The sequence below is a fragment of the Peromyscus eremicus genome, chromosome 10 (assembly GCF_949786415.1).
Source record: "Peromyscus eremicus chromosome 10, PerEre_H2_v1, whole genome shotgun sequence".
In the NCBI taxonomy this organism is placed as follows: Eukaryota; Metazoa; Chordata; class Mammalia; order Rodentia; family Cricetidae; genus Peromyscus; species Peromyscus eremicus.
Window position 1 is genome coordinate 47,161,920 of NC_081426.1, and position 25,033 is coordinate 47,186,952.

At 43.0% G+C, this 25,033-nt stretch overlaps 1 protein-coding gene across 3 annotated transcripts in view; it reads left to right on the top strand.

Moving 5' to 3' along the window:
- Rbpj (recombination signal binding protein for immunoglobulin kappa J region) overlaps positions 1 to 25,033 on the top strand; it is a 204,098-nt gene that overhangs the window by 115,364 nt on the left and 63,701 nt on the right. Inside the window, exon 1 of one of the 3 annotated variants that reach the window (XM_059275875.1) lies at positions 11,975 to 12,076. The exons of 1 other annotated variant lie outside the window; for it this stretch is intronic. In XM_059275875.1, the coding sequence (XP_059131858.1) occupies positions 12,018 to 12,076 (59 nt within the window). In that variant the 5' untranslated portion in view covers positions 11,975 to 12,017. Of the gene's footprint in view, positions 1 to 11,974; positions 12,077 to 12,237; positions 12,324 to 25,033 lie in introns of those variants that run through there. One more of the 3 variants, XM_059275877.1, reaches the window with a different exon arrangement.

Below are 25,033 nucleotides of genomic sequence, written 5' to 3' on the forward strand. Positions count from 1 at the left end.
GGCTGGCCAGTGAGCCTACAGAATCAACCTGTTCCTCCTTTTCCCTCTTCTGGGCTGGAGTTACAGAGTCTTGGCTTTTCACATGGGTGCCAAGTCTGGAGTCAGGCCCTCAGGCTTGCCATAGGAAGCACATTACCCTCTGAGCCTTCTACCTAGCCCTCATTTTACTGTCCTGAGAGTGTCCTTTGAAGCATAAAAGGTTCTCTTTTGGATAAAATCCAATTTTATTTTGTTTTTCATTGTTGTTGCTTGGCTTTTGTTTTTGAGATAGGTTCTCACACAGCACAAGGTGGCTATGTGCCATGTAGCCCAGGTTGGACTTAATCTCCTGATCTCTCTTCCCCTGCCTCCTAAGTTCTGGGATGCTCAGCTTTATTATTTACATGTTTTTCACATCATAGCCATAAAACCATTGCTAATGCAGACTCCTGAGGATTTTCCAAATGCTTTCTTCTATGAGTGTGGGAGTTGGGGATTTTATGTTCACATATGGTCCAATTTTTAAGACATTTTTATTTGTGTGTGTGTGTGTGTGTGTGTGTGTGTGTGTGTGTGTGTGTAACTGACTGACTGAAGATGCCAGAGGAGAGCTCTGGATCCCCTAGAGCTGGAGTTACAGGTGGTTATGAGCCAGCCAGCATGAAAGCTAGGGTCTGAACTTGATCCTCCTCAAGAACAGTTGAGCCGTTTCTCCAGACCCCAGTTTGACTCTTTTGCATAGAGATAGCCACAAAATATTCCTGTTAGTTTATAATAAAATAATTTACATATCTATAGCCCCTAAATAAAGATCTGCCTTTGAGTCATAGATTCTACTTCTAAGAGTACAACGAGCATGAATTATATTTTCTGAGAATAATCTGTGAAAATGGAAAAGGTTGCTTCCTCTGGGCACTGTCCTGAGGATTGACCCAGATGACTGATGTTCTTGAGAAGGCCTCTGACATGGACGATGTGATGGTGTTTATTGAGTTCACAAATTATATGTCAAAGCATGCATTCATTATTTATTGCAGTGTTGGGGACTGAGCCCAGAGCCTCATCCGTAACTAGGCATGTGCTCTACCAGCAGCCAGCCACATGGCCAGCCCTGGCATCTTTTAGAACAGAAAGCAGTTTGGCACACATCCTTTTGGAAACCCTGTACTGTGTAAAACGAAATACTTCTGCATGTAACCTGTTCTTTAGAAGTTATCTTTCGGTTTTTACGTCCTACTCTTTTTGCCTAGATTCTATGATTATTGCTTATTTTGGGAACTTGGAAAGTACCATGCAAATATAGATATAGCTATGCTAGTTAAAAATAAAAGACTTAGGTTTGCTGGTGAAGGAAAATATGATGCTCTCTGTAGGTATAACTGCTTGATGAACACCAGATTTGCATTTCATAAGAACATTTCTGGAGAAATTGAGAGTACATTGAAAACTAGGAGCCAAATGCTTTTCCCAGACGGTAATTTATAACTCTCAGTGAAGTCAAAAGTAATTCTGAGGGTAGAGTTTAGGCCACGTGTTTGGAAAACTGGAAGAAAAAAAAGGCATGAATAAATTTCCAAATCTTTCCAAAGTACTTAGAAGGGAGGCAATTTGTAGTTATGAGCTTGAGAAATGTTTTTTCCACTGGTGGAATATTCCTTCCACTTTGGTATAATTTATTTTACCTTTTACAGGATGCTAATCATGATAAAATTTAAATAATCACTTAAGCAGCAAAAATTATATAGGACCATACCAGTTATAAATCTTAATGTAATCATTAATGATTCTTTTAAATTGATTTTCTAATGCACTTTCCAATGACTGTATCATTAGATGTTGCTGAAACTTTTCAAACATATTTACTATGTATCAGGATGTCTGTGCTCATGATTTATCCATAGTTCAATTAGAAATTACCAGAGACTTTTCCTTTTCTTCTTTTGATTTTTGTTTTTGCAAAAGTTTCAAGAGCTCCTTAAAAAAAAAAATTCCTTATTTGTAAGCCAGGTGTGGTGGTGCATGCCTTTAGTCCCAGCAACTTTGGAGGCATCGGCAGGCGGGTCTCTGAGTTTGAGGCCAGCCTGGTCTATAGAGCAAGTTCCAGGACACCAGAGCTACATAGAGAAACCCTGTCTCAAAAAACAAAAAAACCTAGAAATAATTTTTAAAAATCCCTACGTGTTGATGTCATATTAACAATTTACAGTAGTTAATATCTAAAACTGTCATAACATCAACAGCAACTATTGAAGGGACACAACACAATGCTGGTAGTGATGTTTGAGGGGGTGACAGGCTACTGGGCTGACTTGGACAGTGAGAATTTCACAGGAATTGTTTGAAAACTCGCTGTTTGTTATTGCTTGAAGAGATGGTTTCCAAGAGTAAGTTTATGACTCAGTCTGTTTTGGACAAAGATGTTCGCCACAAAGGTCTCTCTGCAGGTTGATGCTCATCATTATGACACAATATACAAGCATACAACTTGTATACTGGCAGGCTTGCCTTGAAACTGACAGAGAAACCACCCTTATGTCCAGGACAGAAGCTTAATAGTGGTAACACAGTCCAGAGAAGAAATGTATGGCTTGTTTTCTATTATAATGATTTACTTTATAACCACAGTTAACCTTTCAAGAACCCCTTTTCTGTGGCAGATCACAACTATCTGTAACTCCAGTTCCAGGGGACCTGACACCTTCACACCAATGCACATAAAATAAAGTTAAATAAAATATTTAAAAACAAAGCAAAAGCCGGCCAGTGGTGGTGCATGCAGGCAGAGGCAGGCAGATCTCTGAGTTCGAGGCCAGCCTGGTCTACAGAGTGAGATCTAGGATAGGCACCAAAACTACACAGAGAAACCCTGTCTCGAAAACAAAACAAAACAAAACAAAACAAAACAACCCCCCCCCCAAAAACCCAAAACAAAAATACTCCAAACCCTTTTCAGTATATGCATGTGATTATGTCTGTGTGTTGGGGATGTACGAGCATGCTTGTGTTTGCATGTGCATGTGGAGGCCCAAGCACTTAACTGCCAAGCCAATGCCCTAGCTCCACAGTAGACTTATCAAAAGCCAATGTGCCAATTGAAAATTAAGTGCCACGACCTTACTTAAGGTCAACTGTTTCTGTGTAATGGCTTACAATGATCTAACTTAATGCCTGCCACAAGACACTAATGCAGGGGACAGTCCATCTAAGGGTTCAGAAAGCAGAATGTGGAGGTGGCAGGTGGGCAGTATTTCCCAGGGTGAGAAGCTCCCTGTGTACCTGGTAAGTTCCTGTGATATTTCAAAACCTATGTTCCCCATTTGCAGATTAGGAAAAAAAATGAACCTGTCCACAGTAGACCAGCTGGTTTGTGGTGAAGGCCGTGGCCCCAGCTGTTTCTTCAAACTGTGGATATTTAACACTGACATAATGCAAACCCCTTAACTAGTGCAGTATACGATGTATGGCAAAGAGGGAAGGTCCGTGATGGCAGAATTTCAATATATGCCTTTATGAATGGATAACTGGAATTTTATGATTCCCACATTATTATTATTATTATTTTTTGTTTAGTGTTAACTGCATTTATATTATTTATGTTATAAACAGAATAAAATACATCAATCACACACAGAAACACTTTCTTCCTATTAACTTTCTGTGAAACCCTCTGGCAGATTACTAGATTGGTACACATGCTTTGCACCGAGTGCACATTTGATTTCATTCATGCTGCACTCAGCTAGAGCAGACAGCACGTTATCCTACTTGGCCTCCCAGCATCGCTGCACCTTAGCAAGCTAAGCAAAAAGAAGCACAAACCAGGCCCACGGAAAGGTCACATTGCTGGGGCCAAAGAATCTGGTAAAATCTCAAACTCAGATGTAACTTGAAAGAAAGCATGGGTATTTGTTTTCCTTTCTCAAGTTCACCTGAAGCCTGTTTCTCAAGTTTATTTTGTGACTCGCTTCCAGTGTTCTAGTATTCTCCTTCTTCTTCTTCTTCTTCTTCTTCTTCTTCTTCTTCTTCTTCTTCTTCTTCTTCTTCTTTCTTTTTGTTTTTGTTTTGTTTTTAAGATGGGGTTTCTCTGTATAGCCCTGGCTGTCCTGGAACTCACTCTATAAACCAGGCTGGCCTTGAGATCCACCTGCTTCTGCTGGAATTAAAGGTGTGGGCCACTGCTGCCTGGCTTCCTTATTCTTTTTGAATCTTGGAGTTAGAGCTTGTGTTCCTTATAGAATTGTGTAGTCTAATAACATCTTCCACACTCTTTCAACCTCCTGAAAATTTGATTACCATACATTAGAATACAACAGAGATGATGCTGTAAAGACAAGGGAGGTATAAAGATGAATGAAAAGGAGGGTATATGTGTACAGAAGCCAGCACTTGACATTAAGTGTCTTCCTCAGCTGCTTTCCATCCAGTATTTTCAGTGTCTCTTTCTGAGTGTGGAACTTGCTGATTCTCTTAGATTCACTGGCTAGCACTCATCCTGTCTCTTCCTCTCAGCTAGGATTACATGTGTGTGGGAGCACGCCCAACTTTTACATGGGCGCTGGGGTATTGAACTCAGGTCCTCCTGTTTTTCTGTGTCCCGGCCAGTTGGCAGTTGGAACAAATCTCTCCCACTCGCATCCCCCAAATAAACACACAGAGGTATTAATTACGAACTGGATGGCCTATGGCTCAAGCTTCTTGCTAGCTAGCTTTTATATCTTAACTTAGCCCATAACTATTAATCTATACATCGGCACATGTTCTGTGGCTTTACCTGCGTCCCATTACATGCTGCTCCCTGGATGGCAGGCTGGAATCTCCTGACCCAGCCTTCCTCTTCCCAGAATTCTCCTTGTCTGCTTATCCTGCCTATACTTCCTTCCTGGCTACTGGCCAATCAGCATTTTATTTATCAACCAATCAGAGCAACACATTCACAGCAAAGAAAGCAATGTCACCCATCATTCCCATGATTGTCTGGCAAACATTCTACTAGCTGAGCTAACCCCTAACCCCCAGGAAGTCTTTTTTATGTATGTTGTCACCATGCCATGTGATTGACGGCAGGATATCCTATTTCATGTACTCAGAGGTACCCACTGGCTACAAGTGGTTTTTCTCAATTACTTGAGGCATGTGAGCCTTTTTGAAATTAATACTAACTAACTCATTTCTGGAGGGCTATGCTAAAGAAAGAAACTAACACTTATCTGGATATTTGGCTATCTTAAAACAGGTTTTTGAGATGCTCACACTTTGACATGCATTAGAAGGATTTTGGCAAGAATGAGAGCCATGGACTTGCTGATTAATAGTGACTTGATCTCATGGTATTGTTCATGTATAGTGACACTTAAAATCCCTGGAACAACTCTATGAATTGGGTACTATCACCTACATTTTACAGGTGAGAGACAAGCCTTGGAGGTTAAACCCATTCTCTAATGACTTATTAGCTAATAGCTCAGTGTTGGGGGTATGGTTCATTGATGTGAGAATCTTGATTTGATGTGATTTCAGGTTAAAAGCAATATCAGCCTTGCCGGGAGGCAAAAGTAGGTTTGTTAGAAGTTCAAAGGCAGCCTGGTTTACACAGTGAGTTCCAGCCAGCCAGGACTCCATAGTGACACCCTACTGAGATAGAGAGAATGAATAAAAGCAGTACTGAATGTTACATGTGTTAATGAGCTACCAACTGCTTTGATTGCCCACTGGACATATGTTCAAGGACTTCCCAACTCATTCCTTTCTATTTAAATATTTTACTTATTGGGTAAAAAAAGAAATGATATGCTATCACTCCTGGAATGAAAATCTCTTAGGGAAAAGTGATCCTCATGCTTTATTATACATACTATTCCAGCCAGGATCAGGTCACTCATCAGCATGCTTGACACCTCTGGTCTGTTATACACACCCGCTCCATGGCACAGGCTTCTAAACTCACATTTAGTTTCAGTGATGCACACTAAACTTTTCTTTATGTGTGTAGTTGGCCTGCATGTATGTATGTATGTATGTGCACCATTTTGTGAGCTCTGTGCCTGCAGGGGCCAGAAGTGGACACTGTATCTTCTAGAAATGGAATTACAGAAAGTTGTGAGCTACTACGTTGAGTAGTGGGAACCGAACCCAGGTCCTCTGGAAGAACATCCAGTGCTCTTAAACCCTGAGACATCTCTCCAGGCCCCTTCCCATCCCTTTACAATGAAAACATTTTCACTTTGGCATGGACAATATTGGGTTTCATGATGGTGTTTTCAAACAAAATGTGTTTGTGCTAATTCTTCTCCTCCTGACTCTGGCTTCCCCCTCCTCATGACCTTGCACTTCTTAACCACCTTCCCATTTGACGTCACGTGTCGCATTGCCTGCCCCTCCTCTGCTTCCTCACCTTCTCTTTTTTCTCATCTCCTGGGCTCCTTCTAGTTTCATATTGTATGCCCACACTCACACCCACTCACATGCCTATGTATAAATATAAGCTAGGAGCCACACATGAGAAATTCGATATTTGTCTTTGTGAGTCTGGGTTACCTCACTTAACCTATTTTCCAGACCCATTCATTTTCCTGTATATTTAATGATTTCATTTTTCTTTACCACTGAATAAATTGCATTGTGTATATGGGCTACAATTTCATTATCCATTCATCTACCGATGGACATCGAGGCTGGTTCTATTTCCTTGCTGTTTTGAATAATACAACATTAACATGGATGTATAAGTGTGTCGGATGCAACCTACATTTAAGGACCGAGGTTGTCCTACATCCTTGCTTATGACCAGGAGTGGAAGCTGGGCATTCCCTCTATATATGTATTGGTCCTCCAACTGGAGTTCTTCTGAATCTAAGTCTCTTTACACCACAGAGCTTTGCTGTTTGCTGTGCTTGTGTATTTCTGCCCCTCCTACTGTCTTCCAAAAGGTGAGCGGCAACTCGAAGATCATGTCTCTACAGAGGCTTTCCTGCATTAATCAGGCAAGGGTTAGATCTTCCACCCTGCTCCAATCCTGTTAGCCTAGGCTTGGTCTCCAGCACGGTCTGTCAGTGCACTCTGCTAGCCAGGAGGACCCTGGAGTCCCTTTGTGTCAGCCGTTTTTGTAAGACATCGAAGATGATGCCTGAGCTCAATGGTAGTATGCCAAGTGGATTATGAGTTAGTTCTTCCATTTTAATTCCACTGAGATGGCTGATTCCATGCATAACTTCTATTAGAAATTTATTCCGATGAAGTGAACAAAACCAAAACCAAAACTGGTTAATTTTTTTTTTTTTTGCTTATTGAACATTTATTACATTTACTTTTATTTTCCTTGTTTTATATGTTGACTATATGCCCATGGTACAAATTCTAAGGACCCAAGAGAGCCTGCTTTGAGGAAAGCTAGAGCCATTTTAGATATAAATAAGCCACTAAGTGTACGTTTATGTATCATGGTTTGCTTGTTGTTGGAACTATGCATTCTTCCACATAAGTACATAAAAATAGTTTCTGCTTACAGTAGATACATACTATTACATTGTTTCCAGAAACATTTTAGAAAGTACAGGCAAATATATGCATAGTATCTATCACTGTTTGTTTGTTATTGAAACTATATATACCTGAAGAGTAGTTTTTACTTATAAACAAATATATACTATTACATTTTGTCATTTTTTTTCTTGATTTAAAACAAAACACTGAGCTGCTAAGGCTCAGTGAGTAAAAAAGCATGCTATATGAGGACCTGAGTTCCAAGTCCCAAAACCCATGTTATAACCAGACTCCTACTTCAAGCATCTATAATCCCAGTGTTCTTATGGGGAAGTGGGAGGTGGAGACAAGAGAATCCCTGGACTCTCACAGGTCAGTTTGCTTGGAGTCTGCAGGGGAAAAACAACAAAGAGACCCTGTCTCAAACTAAGTGACAGGTGATCACTGACAATGTTGTCCTTTCATCTTCATGCACATGTCCACATTCAGACATACACATACTGAAAAAAACAGTTCTTACTGACATGCAGGAGGTTCCCAGTATTTTCTTTTATCATCAGAAGTGCTGTAATATACAAGTAGCTTAACAAATGGGTTAGTATACTTGTAGCAAAAACTACACAGAGTTGTATGACTAACACTCAGTGACAAATATGCCTAAACCATTTCCACAGAGACTGTGTTTTTAATCCCACAAGCCACCCATGAAAAGATCTATTTCTTTATTGTCCATTAAAAGCATTTTCCTTCCCTGAGGGGCTCACAAGGAGAGCAGGAAAACTCTTAAGAGTATAGTTTCATTTACTGGTCTAATTCAAAATGGTTTTCTCCCCTTCCCCCTTTCAAACCATCTTCTCTCCATCGTTTAAAATCCTCTCTACTTTGCCCTAATGTGAGAGACTATCTCTCCTCCATCCCCCTGCAAATACCAGGCAATGTTCCAGGAACGGAGGCTTGACGAATGATCAAAGTCCTTATTTCCAACAGTTGTTATAATGAGGAGCGTCAACACACCAAGTGTCCTCAGTGGTGCATTAGAGTGATGCCTTGAGAAAGGACATAAGAAGAAAGAGGCATGGGAGTCACTCTAGTGAAGGGTGGCCAGGCCAGGCCAGGGAATGACATTTACCTAAAGACTTCAAAGGAGTCTTCCGTCCTCCTGTGTGTGTTAGGGGAGAGCATTGTAGGGCACGGAAAGGCACAGGATTGGAGTTGAGAGTGCTTCATCTGCCCTGGGAGCTTCCAGGAGGACAGCAGGAAGAGAGGAAGGGCCAGGGTCAAAGAGGCTGGAGGAATTTAGCAATGAGCCAAATGCTAGGTTCTCTTAGTCAAATGGAAAAACCACTGGAGTCTTAGAGGATGATGAGGAATGGTCCACCGAGAAGAGACATGGGGAAGCTAGAATGGAAGAAAGGAGGATCGCATAGGAGACGACCTGTAAACCAGGTGGGGAAACGTGAGTCAGACGAGGCTAGTAGCTAAGGAGGGAGAGGTTAGGATGTAGGTCTGTTTGGAAGGTACAATACTGTGGTTTGCACATAGTTCCCCTGTGATCCCAAGTTCATGGGTAGTCTTGGTCTCCAAAGTAGTAACTTGAGCAGTGGTTGATCTTTTAAGAAGTTGGGCCCAGTGGCAGGTAATTAGGGCAACCAGAGGAAAGATCCCTGGAACCCACATAGTAGGAGAGAATTCGTTCAGCAAGTTGTCCTCCGACCTCCACATGTATGCCATGACTTGTGCACACCCACACACATAAAAAAGAAAAGGTTACCTTACTTGAAAAAACAAAAACAAAAGTCATTCTAGCTGTCAAGCCTGGCTCCTGCAGTCTTTGGTTTTGTCTCCCAGCCTATGTGACCTCTTCTGTATGCACATACTTCTGCTATTGTGACACCATCTGCTCAGGAGAACTTGACACAGCCAAGCAGATGTTAGCATTATGCTCCTGCACCCTCCGTGCTGGAGCAGTCTTAACTTCTTTTCCTTACTATTACTGATTTGAAAATAGACTAATAGATACAACTAGTATGATTTTTCTTGCTGATTCAATTCTGGGTGAGTGATAAAAAGTAAAAGTAATTTCAAGGTCCTCTCCTTAAGGGAGAGCAAAGGAGTTGCCTTTATTGAGAAAGGAAAACATTGTAGGTGGAGCTGATGAGTTGAGATTAGATTTATGACTAACAGGGTTTTCCAAGGTCTCCGACGGCCATAGGTCCAACATTAGTGTCACAGACTACACTATGTCTGAAAACCCTTGGGATGACAGCTCTGAGGAAATGTTTAAAGGCATTTTCCTTCTGCTGCACTCTTCTGGTCTGGATGAGACTTGTTCTGACATAGCATATTAAAAGGCCATGCATCCTTTTTTTTTTTCCGTGAAGTAAATGACCAAAGTAATAGGCAAACCCATATATACACCCCTACAAACCTTCAAAATGCAAAAGCTTGATTTTTCTGTCTATAGGATAACTGTAAGACATTAGCTAATAGGGGGCTCGCTGTCCTTAAAATGTCAAAACCCCAGTTCAAGTCTGTATTTGTGGGTCTGTGATTCCAGTAAGACACTAGTCCTACACAGTGCCAAGACAGACCCAATCTGAAAAGTGGCTAACTGAAGAATATTCTGACACCTCTTGGGCAAATAATCCCAAAAGAAAGAGTGCATGGAAACTAGCAGCCAAGAAAGGCGTGGAAACCAGCAGCCACTAACCTATCTGATGAAACAGTACCTAAAATGGGATGCTTACTACCAAAGCATAGAAAGAGGAAGGAAACAAAACCGGCATTTTAAGTCATATGAGGGAGAGAGGGGAGGCAGAAACTGATGTGTAGGGATTCCTTTAAAGGTTAGGAACAGACAAGGGGAAAGATATTTCAAATCGTGTCCTTGTAAGACAATGCAACCATGGGAGATCGCCAAGCTCAGCTTGCCCGGAGCCTTGTCCGGCTCACAAGGCCAGTAGTGAAGACACTCTCAAGAAAAACCACCCATCGCTAGAGTAGTTAAGGGAACCCAAAGTTGTTGTAAAGCAAGTGTAGTGGAGGCCAGACTAGGTGACTCAGATGCATGACTCAAAGCCGACACTGGGGCTGTCTGTCAACTCCCAGAGGCGGGGGGCACTGCGTCTGGCACATTTCAGGAAAGTACCAGGCTCGGGAGGGCGACAGGAAGCCTCCCCGGCGGCGCGTGCGTGAGTGTGCCAGGGCGGCCTCCGCCCGCCTCCGCCCGCCACGCGCCCACCGCCCCGCCTCGCGGGCCAGCCCGACCCTGCCTTCTTCCACGCCCGGGCACGCGCGCCCGGAGCCGCACGAGACGAACACCTGTCGGGCCCCTGCTCCGCGGGATGTAGGGCGCACCCCTAATCGCCCGGGGTGTGTGTGTCGGGAGCGGGGAGGGGGAGCGGGGGGGGGGAGAGAAAAAAAAAAAAAAAGAAAGCGCGTTCTCGCGAGGTTTCGGAAATTTCCCACGGCCCGTGTTGTGTCTGAGCGGAGCGGTGGCAGGCGGTCGGAAGGAGGTGTAGCGTGAGACTCGGCTGCCCGCATTGCGCACATGCGCAGTGGCTCACGCGCGCGCCGCGCCAGTCCTGCGGCGTCGCCGCCGAGCGGGTTTCGGGCGGTTTTAGTCCAGTTGTCCGGGTTTTGTGGCTCCCTGCGGGAGGCAGCGCAGGAGCTGGGAATCTCTAGGAAAGCAAAGGGCCGGGAGGGTTGGGGGGGAAGCGGGGAGGCTCGCAGGTAGGGGAGGGGCGGGGCTCGGGCCTGCACCTGGCTGGGAGCTGTCGGGTGCATGCAGCGGGTGGGGGGGACAGGGTCAGGAGCCACCAGGAGCAGAGGCTTCTCCGCAGTCCCCCACACGCCGCCGCTCCCGCGACCTGGAGGCTGTCCCCTGCATTGCTAGGCAGCAGCCTGAGCTCGGGCGGGAAGCTCGCTCCCGGGTGTCCCTGGGCTTTGCAATGTGGCTCGTAGTGGTGGCTCTGGGCAGAGCCAGTCGGGGCTCCGATGTGTGGATGCGAGGTGGGCATCCGGGGGCGCCTTTGCCCGAGGCTGACCTCGGGCTGACCTCACACTGCACCGGGGAGAAGCGGCCTAGGGAGAGCGGAGAGTTACTGATCCCCCGACGCTTCCCCCAGCTCTGGAAGAGGGTCGGGCCACGCTGTACTCATGCCCGTCCCACCACGTGTGCGGGGAGCGCAGGGACAAATGAATGAAGACAGCTGCTGGCGGGTCACGGGGTCCGGATCTCTGGTCCGGTCTCCACCGCTCGGGCACCTGATACCCAGATTAGCATAAAGGAGGGGTCCAGCGAGACGTCTGAATGAATGAAGAGGGCTGGGAACCCGCAGCGAGCGGGAAGCCGCTTGGAAAACACCCACTTGAGGAGGTGTCTCCTCTAGGCCTGTGAAACGCTCACATTTTCCCAGGACCCCTCCTCCCGGCCCCTGGGCCCCGCCTCCTGACCCCTCCAGTCCCTGTCCCCGTAGTAAATCCCCTCCGGTTTTCCTCAGTCTCCACGTACGTCCCCGAGGGCGCGCCCCAAAACCCGGATAACCGGAGCGCTCCCCATGGACTCCACGGAGGGCTCGCCCGCGGAGGAGCGGCCTGCGCATGCTCCATCGCCGGGGTAGGTTTCCAGGGAAGGCAGCGAACAGGATCCCCTAGTCGGCGGGCGGCGCGAGGTGGCAGGCTCCCGGCGGCGGCGGCGGCGGCGGCGGCGGAGCGGGGCAAGGCGGCGCGGGGGCCGGGTGGCAGCGATCCGCGAGGCCGCGGGAAGGGGCGGGGGAGAGGAGCAGGGAAAGGCGGCGGGGGGAATCTCGCGAGGGTTGGAGTTTTGGCGAGAGTTTGTGGAAGATGGCGCCTGTTGTGACAGGGTAAGTCTGGAGGGGAGCAGCGAGTGCTGGGAACCGGGAAAGTTGCGGGCGTCTGACGGCCCGCGGGCCGGCGGCGGGCCGGGGCTGCGCGGCGCGCCTCGGCTCGGGAGGGGGGCGCGGGCGGCGGCGCGGGCCGGCGCGGGCCGGCGGCGCGGGGCTCGCCGTGCGCCGCGGCGGTGGAGCGGGGCTCCGGCGCGTGAGGGCGGGCGGGCGGGCGGGCGGTGACGGAGGCCGGCGGCTTGCGGGCGGAGTGCGGGCGGCGCGCGGGGCGGTGGGCGCCGTGCCCGCCGCGCGCTGCCCCCCACCCCCCTCGGGCGGACCTGGCCCGGGGCCACGGCGCAGCTTTGTTCCCGGCGGGCCCGCGTCGCCTGTCCGCTCCGCCGCTGCCCCCGGCGCCCGGGCGCTTTGTCTGTGCGCGCTGCCCCCCGCGACTCTGCCCCCGGCTCTTTGTTTCGCCGCCTTAGGCGCTCGGTGGGAGCCGCTGCGCGCCCCGCATCCCGTCTGCATCTCCCCTCCGCTGTCCTTCCTCCCGTGCCCCTTTGTTGTAGCCCTCTCCTCAGTAGCCGGGTGACCGACCTGCCACAGCCCAGGCACCAGATCCCTTGCCTTTCTCTTTCTTCCATTGTCTTTCTCTTATGTATCCCCCCCCCCCCCCGCCTCTCTCTCACCTTTTTCTGTTGGGTCCTTAGTCACCCCCAGAGGCTTTGTCTCCCCTATCTAGTAGCTCTATCACTGAGCATCCCTTCCTTTCGCGTCACTGCTTGCTTGATTTATCCACTGCCTACAGTGTCTGTTGAACTGTCTCAGCCCCGGGGACTCCATCTGGTGCTTCCAAGTGCGCACAGTCTCTACGGTTTGCTTTTGTTGTTGGAGTCTGGTAGATGCTTGGGGGGTACTTAAGTTTGCTCCTCCGCGCCCCACCTTTCCTTCGCACCCCTTTCTCTCGGGATCACCCCAACACCACCCCCACGCGCCCCCCCCCCCTCCCCATTTCCCCGTGCACCGTTCTCCTGGGATGAAAACGACTCTCGTTTTCTTTGCCATCTTTCTGGGCCGGTGATTGTTTTGCTTGGTAACAGTAGCGCCGGAAAAGGAGCTAGATTCTTGATGGTTATTGCCCTCCATCACTGGCTTCTGACAGCCCAGGCCAAGGGCATCCGCAGTAGCGTTGCACCTGGGTTACCTGAGGATTGATGGAGGGTTTATTGTAAGACTGTTAGAAGTAGGCGCAAAGGTATTCTTTCTTCTTCTTCTTCTTCTTCTTCTTCTTCTTCTTCTTCTTCTTCTTCTTCTTCTTCTTCCTCCTCCTCCTCCTCCTCCTCCTCCTCCTCCTCCTCCTCTTCCTTGTTAGTGTTGGAGAATAGTTTCAAATATTCACAATGGATATTCATTTGGTGTGAGTAGGAGGTGAGTGAATTTTGATGTTGAAAACTTGTGAATGTTGGGGTGGAGAATTGTATCCCCCCTCCCCCCAATCTAGACCCACAGTTTAATTGTTGTTTTACTGCTTTATAAGGAAGAGACATCTCACTTTTGATAAATGGTTTTTGGCAAAGGGGATTTGATTAATGGTTTGCTTCTTAAAATAATTAGAGTTTACCATTTATGATTGTTTGAATTTGCAGTTCGTCGTTTTTACTTCTATGGATGTGTGGCAACTCCTGTTCCGACATTGGGATCAGGTGCCATAGAGCAGTTTTGGTTTGATGAATACTGCTTTTAGGATCTTTGTGGAATACATTAATTACAGGCAGTCAAAAGACAGTGATAGCTTTTAGTTTGGTTATCTTAAAGGTACTTCTTTATGTTACAGGAGCAGTAAGTTGTGTTCAGCTCTTATTGTTATGGTAATGTTAAAAGCTTGGGGTGATGGCTAGGGGGTGTGGTGTAGGTTATTGTATACTAATGGCCTGAATTGTTGTGCTAAGAGTAATGTACCGGGGTTGTTAATACTGAATGTATTGTTCAGGAAATTTTTTTTCTGCTAGTTGATCACTACTTTTAGAAGATACATTACCCATAGAGTCATATGCAGCTTCATCTCTTTTAAAATTGTCCACAAAGGGCTGTTGATGAGGACATAGAAGATGGGGTCTAAGGAATGTTGGCACTTTGGAAAGGTTTTTTTAAAACGTAATGATTAGAATTAGTAGGCAGAATTTTTTCAGTGGAAATCATATTTTTATGAACGATACATGAAGTTTTTTGTGAGAATTTGCATTTGTCTCATACTTAGTGCATAACTCCTGAGGTTAAAATCAGGCACACACTGGTTCTGACCGAAAGCACATTTAAATGCTGTGTAATAATGGAATGTAGTTTGCTCTGATTTGTGGATTTAAGAATGATCACAAAGACACCAATAAATGAGTTTTACAATTGACTTGTGTTGTTTCTAAGCATGTGAGACTTATACTTTATCTTAGTCAAAAGGCTGAGAGGAGTGGTCATGTAAGAATTTTCATGAGATAAAAAACAGTGCCTTAACTTAGCAACATATTTGGAAATAATTCGTGATGGATTGTGGCTGGAAAACTTTTGAGTATTGACTATCTTAACTTTAAATTTATTATCCTTGAATATTTGTAGGAAATTTATGAGGCTGGCTTGTATTTTTTAGATTTGTTTTATTACATACTTATAGGGCATTCACTTTTAAAAAGTTAAATTTATATAAAAGTCACTTTTTGCCACAAACGCACAGATTTCTCCTACTATCTTAAATAAGATTAAAAAAAAAAAAAAACCAAGGGGGATGCTATTGCCAGATACAATTTATTAGATAATCTTTGGTATCATGGATGAATAAGGCATTAGGAGAAATGATTGTTTTAAAGTTCTTGCATGTTTTAATTCTGAGATTTACTCATTTTTAGAAATAAGACTTGGCTTGAAAGCATTATTTTGCATTTTGCTTCCTCCTAATACTAAATTCATGTTATTTCAGCTAGGGGCAGTATTTTCTCATGGATTGACTAAAAGTTGTTATTTTTGGCATCTGGCTTTGTGATTATTTCCAAGTTATTCTACTTCCTCTGCCAGTTTCCTAACTCTGTAGAATGGGAATGGAATAACTCGCCACATCTGCAGAGATGCACCCTGGGGTTTTCAGAACCCCCTTGGATGAACAGTGTACTTAAGATCTAGGAACTGTTATTGAAACGAGCTGATTGTGAAGTAGGTTATATTTTATAGGAAGTCAAGTAGGAGGTTGTGAACTAAGTTCTTGGCAAGTTACAGGAGTGACAGTGAAATGGAAAGAAAGCCCAGCCATGTATTATAGTTTGTAGAAAAGATATGTCTTCCCTATACATTTAGAGGGAGAAGGTCAAACAAAACAAGCTTGTGTAAGAGATTGAAGATCTATTAGACTGAAGTGTAATGACCCATTGTAAAATCATGGGATGCCTTCATTGATTTCTGCATGTAGTAATACTTTTTAAAAGATAGTAAAGAATGTTTTCTCTGCACTCATAGCCAGGTCTGTTAATAGTAATGAAAACTTTTATATCTGGCTTATATTTTTTTGATGCTTTCTCTTATGCTTTCAAGAATTTTCTGACCACTAGGATGTAATTTTAGACTTGACTCTTGGTTTTAGGGAAGGTTTTCTTTTTGTCATGTTTTGTTTGTTTGTTTTGCACTTGAGATATTCTGTATTCTAGTGATGAAACCCATTGCTCCTTTTGGCAGCTGATAGTGAGGTGTCATCTGCCCCCCCCCCCCAAAGTTTTAAGCTTCCTCTCTCACTAAACCTTTACTTTTGAATCACTGAGAGGAGGTTGCACCACGAAGCCTAGGCTGGTCTGGTATTTAAGATACTCCTGCCTAAGCCTCCCCAGAGTTGGGATTACATGTGTGCACATAGCTGAGCCTTTACTTCTTTCTAATTACTAAGAACTGATAGTTTACCACCTAAACAAACCCTTTAATCTGTTCATCCATAATGCCACAATGCATGCTGGCATCACTTCTCACCTATTTTACCACAGGCCTCTTTCCCCTTCTAGATTTACCTCTAGATTCTCTAGCTTCTCCACAGCCAGAGCAGTGTTTCTGAACAGTAAATCAATCACTCTAGTTTAAAAAGCTTTCAATGGCTCCCCCTACAGCCTTCACTAAGAAGAGGCAGCAAGCTAGAGGGCTTTGAGGTCACATTTAAGATTTGCCTCTGTGTTAGGTTCCAATTCTGCTTTTCTTTCCTCTTAAATCTCTGTAATATTACCAGGCTGGCTTATCCTTTCCTCTTCCATCAATTGCAAGATAATTATTCCTAATTCAGAGGGTTTTGAAGGTTAAGTGAGATAATAGTTGAAAGCATTTAATAGAATTCAAGGCATATACTTAGTTCTTAGAAATCTTTGCTAGTGATTCATAGCAGGTTCTTCATAGCTATTTATTTCATAGATGTCTTCTTCAGTTTTCAAAGCTCATATTTCAGAACTTGAAGTTCCTACATAGGCCCAGCAGTTTAATGACTCCCTAAACTTGAAAAATAGAGGTTATTCTTTGAGACTGAGGTTAGAAAATAGTCTAACCAGATAGATCAGACTAAATTCCATGCCTCTGCTGTGTGTTATTGAAAGATTGGTGTAATTCTCTTGGAAGTATGTTACTAAATTGTAGTGTAATTATTATATTCAAATACTGCTAGTTACTTGGTGACAGTACCATTTTCTCACTCTCCTTTTTTTTTTTTTTTTTTTTGGATCTGAGGACCAAACCCAGGGCCTTGCACTCAAGTGCTCTACCACTGAGCTAAATCCCCAATCCCCTACCATTTTCTCTTAATCATTTATATATCCATACTCACAAGTGTGCTCAGTACTTGATAGTCAGCAGAAACAGAAGAGTTACATACTTTGAAATATGAATGTACTATGACTATATAGTCTGAATTTAGTATATATAAATTTCTCATGTAATGATACTATATATCTTGCTTATGATTCTGTTAGGAAACTGTTGCTAATGAACCCAAAGGACTTGATATTTTCAGCCTCAGGCTACCACACAATATTAGAAAACATAGTGAGGCTCATGGAAATACCTTTTAGATGATAGAAAACGCCGCTGTAAGTTGTCCAAGAATGACAAGTGTCAATTTCACATTTGTGTTTTTATGTGGTTGGTTATCAAGTAGCTCTCAATATCTTATTTATTTGTTTAAAGACAAGATTTTTGGCCTGGGAGATAGCTTAGATTTTAGTGCTTAGGATAGGCATTTGAGTCCCAAATGCTGGCATACCAACTCTGGGGAGGTTGAGACAGTGGATCCTTGGATCCTAGTAGGGCTCCCCACTTGGTCATCCTAGCCTCCTTGGTGAGTTCCAGGCCAGAGAGAGACCCTGTCTCCAGGAAGAATGACACCAGAAGTTGTCCTCTGGCCTCCACACACACATTCACATAGAAGACACATAGTCTTTGTCTAGCTCAGGCTGGCCTCAAACTCATTATATAACCACCGGGTCCAGCTGGTTCCATTATTTTTAAGTGTTTCATTTACTTCTCAGATGCATAAAAATGTACATGAAACCTTAGGGCACTGTGTACTGCTTTGTTTTTTGATCCATGCCACAGAATCAGATTAATGATCTACAAGAAAACTCATCTTTAGGCAAGATTATTTACTGATAATTTCTTCATCAGATTCTATCTTTATAAAATAGGAGGTATGCTTTCATTGTATGTATCTGTCAGGCACATTGTGACTACGTTACATGTGAAATTCTAAAGGTCCAATATAACAAGGTGTGAGTGATTTGTAAATAAGATAGGGAGATACTTTACTGTCAGTTTCCTTGGTAACCTCATGGACAAGGCTCAAGACACACTTTTCTATTGCATCCTGTGGTTTGTGGGTCATGTTTTAGGAAAGCTGCAGTGTGTTCAGTACATAGAACCGCAGCCCTTGAGATACGTGATTTGACATTTGAGCACACATATTTGGTGAATTACTGCTTCACCAGGGATGTTGTCGTTGAGTCACCCCAACTTTAGGGTTTACTTCTTGCTGCTCATGGATCTGTTTGGGCAACCACAATAATAAAGGAATGTTGGCTGCCCAGCTGCTGCTATCTTTCAGACGCTCTGTCGGCATTTCTGGATGCCTCTTAGAGTCTGGCATTACATCATGATGCTGCTTATGCCTCATTAGGCCTGCTGCTGCTTTAGTGAATGAAATGATAGTCTAATGTATTTTTCAGGCATACATAACAGATTTATGGGGCTGGAGGAAGTATAAGTGGTGGTAATTGTCTATCTGTATAAATACTTTTTTGTTTCTTTGTTTTGGTTTTTTGAGACAGGGTTTCCCTATGTAACAGCTCTGGCTGTCCTGGAACTCAGTCTGTAAACCAGGCTGCCCTCGAACTCCTGAGTGCTTTGATTAAAGCTGTGTGCCACTACCACCTAGTTTGTATAAATATTTGTGTAAATTTGTTGGGTTGAGGAAATGCACAGAGGTACACACAGCATCTGTTCAGTCAGATTGGTGAGGTCTCTAGCAGTATTGGGAATAGTTAAACTATTTTAAGCTTATATATGAAAAGAAGAGACAGAAACCTTTTTTTTTTTTTTTTTTTTTTTTTTTTTTAGGTAATGTAAGTTGCAAAGACTTGAACTGAAAGTGCTGCCTGCATCTGATGGATGTGAGCTAGAATACACTAGAAATTCCCTCTGCCATGATTCCTATATTCCTTTAGTATGTTTAGTTGGCACTAGAGCTAATTTACATTGCTAATTAGATGATATTCTGAATTGTTAGGATAGTTTCTCATAAAAGTGTCCTGTAAAAAAAGCGTTACTTTGTGAACGGGTTAGAGAACATAATAGTTCAGGCTGCATTATGAAGTATAGAATCAGTGTTATAGGTGCTTGTGAATTATAAACAACTTTGCTTTGGACACATCTTAATTTACTCAGGATTCTAGGACATACTAGCTTTAGACTGGTTTGCATTGGAACAAGTATTTCCCCCTTCTCTGTAAGCTCATGAAGGTTTTCTGCAGGCGTACTTGTTCAAATCATAGTTTGTTTCTAGATGTGAGAGTAGTTTCCATGCCCCAAACCAGTTAATTCTGTTCCTAATTCTTCCACCAATTGGAGTAAGCATAAATATGGAGGTTCAAAGATGTGAAGAGTAACGTCCGGGAAAGGAGGCTGTCCTCCCTTAGTATATTTCATTAACAATGTGTAGTAAAGAGACAGTTGTTGAGCATTCCAAAGTAAAGGACTTTACTGTGACAGTCTCTTAAAAGTGTCCAACATGCTGTGCTGGGCATGATTTAGTGGAAAGTGTTCAGATAATTATAGTTGAAGAGAAATTGTGGTAAGTGCAGAGACACATGGATAGTATTGGTTAGGGACACTGCTATCATTGATTATGTTCAATTGGAGGGGTGTTCATAGTAAAGATGGGTGGTAATTGGGAGTTTTAATTAAGCCAGAGATGTAGTTTGGGGTTCTTTGGAGAAACTTGTTAAGCTAAGTTAGGAATGCATAGAATACAGACAGATTTTAGTTGATCCAAGGCTTGTTGTAAACTGTAAATTAGATTGGAATTGGTGGCAATCATAAGAGAAACATAATAGAGGTTCATTTGGGGATAGGTCTAGGAATGGAAAGGCAAAACAGCTTTTTTTTTTTTTTGATGCATCATAGTATTGGGAACTGGAATCTGTGTGCTGTCACTAAAATAGATCTTTAGGTAATGAGCATGTTAATTAACTTAAGTCTTCATGGTGTTGATGTGAGGATTGAATACAGTAAGGGATATAAAAATACCTTGCTCAGTTTTGGAAGTAGTAGATGCTTAAGAAATAGTTCAGTATGCCCCCTTTTGTACTGTGGAATTTTCAAATAATGAGAAGGGGATATGGAAAAGAAGGGAGAAAAAAAAATCTAAATGTTTGAAACCTGATTGTTGACATAATGAAGAGTCTGAATGAAGTGAATACATTTAAGAGAACCTATATATCAAAATGTTTGAATTATTTAATAAATATCAAAATACGTATCTCTGTTGTTAACAATTAACCTTGCTCTACAGTTGTAGATTTGTTTGTGTTGTATCTGTCTACTCTTCCTGTGAACTCCCAGAACACTAGAGCCATTTTATTTGTCTGTAATAATTAAAATAGACCATCGCCCAGATTGCTACTTGCTGGATGAGTGGCTGTGCCTGAAAAAGATTTCGTATTATGTAACACTTGCCACTAGGTGGCACTTGGTTTGAGTGATAAATCTGGCGTTCTGCATAGAGTGGCTTTTCTACTTATATGTTCATGTTGAAGCTGACTCTTAGATTAAATTCACTATTCTGCATTTCTGGACTGTATTGTTTGAAGTGAAATATGAAAAATACCAAGTAGAAATCCCAGAGATCAAATAGAAAACCCAGAGTGTTACAAAGTAGGAAACTGAACAGTGTTAGACTATATCCCTCAGATTCTTATTTTATTGTAGGGGGGTTTTTGTATTGGTAAGACATTAGTAAGATTTCTTTAGAGTGTGGCAGTGTGTTTTTTAGCAGATTTGTTGGCAGATGGTGAAATGTAGGCTGTCCTGACAATGAGGGTGTTTTTTTTGACCCACGTCCTTATTCCCAGTTCTGAATTTGCATTACTGGTTTAGTCTGTGTTCAGCAATATGCCATATGATGGTAGCTGTATCCTGGGCTGTATACATTGTATATAGAATCCATTAGATTCAGGGTACTTAAGAGCTGGAAAAGACCTTACTAATTTTATGTTCTAAACTCCTCACTCATTTTAATAGGCACAGGCAGGTTAGATAGTTGGCAGGTGGTTAGACTGAGGTTCAGTGCCTGAGATCCTTGTTTGGTGGTTTTTTTTTGTTTTGTTTTTGAGGGGGTCGGGGAAGCATATGCTTGTGCTCTCACTCTTTTTATTTATCCACTTGGCCATCTGTTGCTGTGTCCAGCCCTTTCGAGCAAGTTCTCTGGCCCCCAGGCCCAGTGGAGTGCCACCGCCAGCATTGCTGTGTCTTCCTCCTTTGCTGCCGTCCTATTTCTGTTTTTATTTTTATTTTTGAAACAGGGTCTCAGTGTGTAGTCCAAGTTGGCCTTGAATTGATTTTTAGCCCAGGCTGCCTCAAATTCATTGCAGTCCTACCTCAGCCTCCTACTGGCTAGGATTACAGTCCTGTACCACTCTACCTTGTTCTTATATTTGAGACAAGAATTTACTACGTAGCTTTGGCTGGTGTGAATTGCTGCTGTTTGTAGTACAGTCTGGTTTTCTACATACCCTCCTGCCTTACTTAGTTTCCCCAGTACAGGGTTTATAGGCACTAATTACCATATCCAACTGAAATCTTCTATTCTTGATATTACTTACAATGCATTGTCTATTTCTGACTGACTCAATTCTTACTGCATACATTCTTACTCACTGAGGATGTAGATACTCCTGCCTCACTCCTCGTCTCTCTACCATGTCCCTGGAAGAAGATGGTAGAGAAGAGGGTGACAAAGATTTTTGCAATAAAAAAAAAAATGCCACAACTTTAAATTTTATGCTGAGAAGCTGACTGGCTTATCACCCTGATGATGAGCATGCAGCCATTACTCTGGTGTATATGCTAAGAATACTCTTTAACTATGGAGTTATTAAATCTTTTGTGTCTGTCATCTCTGCTTATGCAGATGTCAAGGAAGTGAATTAAATTCATTTTGACATTCAAAGATTGTGGTGGTAGGATTTGCTTATTCACTTAAGCTTAATAGTGAATGCCAGCCGGGCGGTGGTGGCGCACGCCTTTAATCCCAGCACTCGGGAGGCAGAGCCAGGCGGATCTCTGTGAGTTCGAGGCCAGCCTGGACTACCAAGTGAGTTCCAGGAAAGGCGCAAAGCTACACAGAAAAAACCTGTCTCGGAAAAAAAAAAAAATAGTGAATGCCATTATTTGATTAAATGAATTGCTGGTTCACTGGTGTAATTTTTTTTTTAAACAAACAATCAAACCTGGGTAGCTGTCCCTTGCAAACGTTATTTCATGAATATTGGCAATCCATTCTTTAACCTAGCCTTCTCTATTTTATTCAGCATACATTTTGCACACAGAGTTTGGTGACATGTCATTTAGTTAAACCTAGAGTTTCCCAATTTTGTCTCCTGGAAATTATCAGTTGGTAAATTAGGTACTTGGTAAATTATATAATTATATAAGAATTCATTGTAGACGAGGCTAGCCTGGAACTTAGATCCACCTGTCTCTGCTGGGCTTAAAGGCATGCACTACCACCGCCCACCACCACCTGGCTGATTTTTAAACCTAGATTTATCTGGTAGCTGTGCCCTGACTCTTTCCATAGTTACTTTATGTAGCAGAACCTTTTCCTTCTTTCAAACCTCTGGCCTTATGGTGTCTGTGAGGCAAGCATTCTACAGGCTATACCCCTAGCCATGGAAGTTTTTCTTAAGGGTTAGTGTCACATTGGTATGTACTTGATTATTTTTCTAATAGGGAAAATGTTACAAAAATGTAAAAACTTACATAAATGTATCTTATAAAGAGAGCTATTGTAGTCATATAGCAAGAAATAACTTGTTAATATTGTGAGTATATTCTTTAATTTTTTTATAAATGCAAATGTTAACATTCTGTTTTATGTTAGAAATGTCAACAGATAGCCAGCAATATTAAAAAAGATGGGGTTAGGGGCTGGAGAGCTGGCTCAGTGGTTTAAGAGCACTTGGACCTAGGTTTGATTTCCAGCATCCATAGGTGGCTCACAAACATCTGTAAATCCAGTTCCAGGGGTCCTCGCCGTCTTCTAACTTTCGTTTGCACCAGGCACAAGTGATGCACAGACATACCTGCAGGCAAAATACCCATAGAATGCAATACAGTAGTAAGTCTAAAAAGATCAGGGAGTTGTTGAAGGGCCCTCAAAAAGTCAGTCCTTAAGTACAGGTGTATCTCTGTCTCGCGGAAATTTGAAGGTCAGAGTTGTTTAACTTCACACTCGGCGTCTACGTTTGGGTTGCACTTCCCCACCCTGTACTGCCTGGCTTTGTATCTGTCTTTCCGCTTGACTGCTTTCACATTGCTACTGGTTTAAGTAAATGTGGTAGAGTACTTTAAGGAAGGGCGATAGTATTCTTTTTTATTAGACTGCTATAAAAGTAAACATTTCTAGAAATGGCATGTAAAGTTATATTTGATTAGATTAGTATTTATACTAAAGTAGTGAAGTAACAGTTTTATCTTTAAATTTTTTATTTAAAAAAATTTAAGGTAATTGTCAGGCATTCTTGACATGCTGTTTCATTAGATAATGCTTTTTCTACTTTGTGTTTTCAGATCCACCCCGCCTCTCAAATCCCCAAATAATTCATTTTCTGCCTACAGATCAATTTCAGGTCTTGTAATTATTGTGTATAGATACAGGATGGCCTTGGGTAAGAGTGACTGACTGACTTTGAGACTAAAATTTCCCCACTTGGGAAATGAAGAAAAAGCACAGAGTTCTTGTGAGGACCAAACACACTGCAAAGGGCCTGTAAAAAGAGGCTGGCCCTATGGAGTTGCTTATGTTCATCTTCTTTTCGTCTATTTCAGCTGAAGCAGCTGCTGCTTTCCTCTTTCCTTAAGGTACCTCATGACATTGTGGTCTCCTCTTTATACTCTTTACCTGTTAGGTGTTAAAATCCAGTTTTTATTGTGCGTGCGTGCGTGCGTGCGTGCGTGCGTGCGTGCGTGTGTGTGTGTGTGTGTGTGTGTGTGTGTGTGTGTTTGGGGGTGGTGGTGGGAGGATGAGGGGTAGGGGGTGTTGTTGCTTTTATTGACCAGAATGTCTTTGTATCTTTGATTGACTGCAGCAGACTTTGCTTGTACATGATCTTTTCTTTGATACTCCTCTGTTGTCAAAAATATTGTCAGAAATTTTTCTTGTCCCCTCTTTGCTTTATTACTTTGTGTCTGTTACTACTTTTGGTGTTAGATCTATCTGTATTACTAAAACTCCCTCTGTCTGCTCTGCAAAACAAGTTTGTTTTCTACACTCCATGCGTCCATGTCAACTGTCTAGTAGCTCCATGCCTGATAATAGTGCTGCTCTCCAGATTGCCCTGGGAGGAGACTGCTCCCTGGGAAGCATTGTCTGCTGCTATCTGCTGTCTTTGTGTGTCACTTCCTCCTATGCTCATTTGTTCTTGTTTTGTTGATGACCAGATCTTTTCATACTTTTCCAGGTGTTTCTTACTTTTGTAAGATTAAAAGCATTTTCCTCCTTGCTTATTGTAACTGCCTTATTATTGAGGTCTGCTCATCCTGCAGTAAACTGTCATTTTTTAAACTACTCCAACACCCCTACTGTCACCCCAAGTTATTTCATTCTGTTGTCTGTGGCTGTGGACAGTTTTTCCCCAGTTAGCATTTTGAGGGTTGTAGGGATACTTGGTAAGCTAGCTTTGTTGAAAATTGTGTCCATGAATTTTGGTTTGACCATCTAGTGCTGCCTTGTATTGTGAGAGATGGTAAAATTATGTGACTGCTATTTCATCCTAAAGTTTTGTTTTGAGTTTTTAACAAGATATCAGACATATGTATTAACTATAAACCAAGTCGCTGGGAAGTGTATAAAGTCATTTCTCTACACATGTAAGTCCCATTCCCCCAGAAAATATGCTAAATGTCAGTGGGATGTTTCTTTCCAACTTGGAAATTATTTTTTTAACATGTCT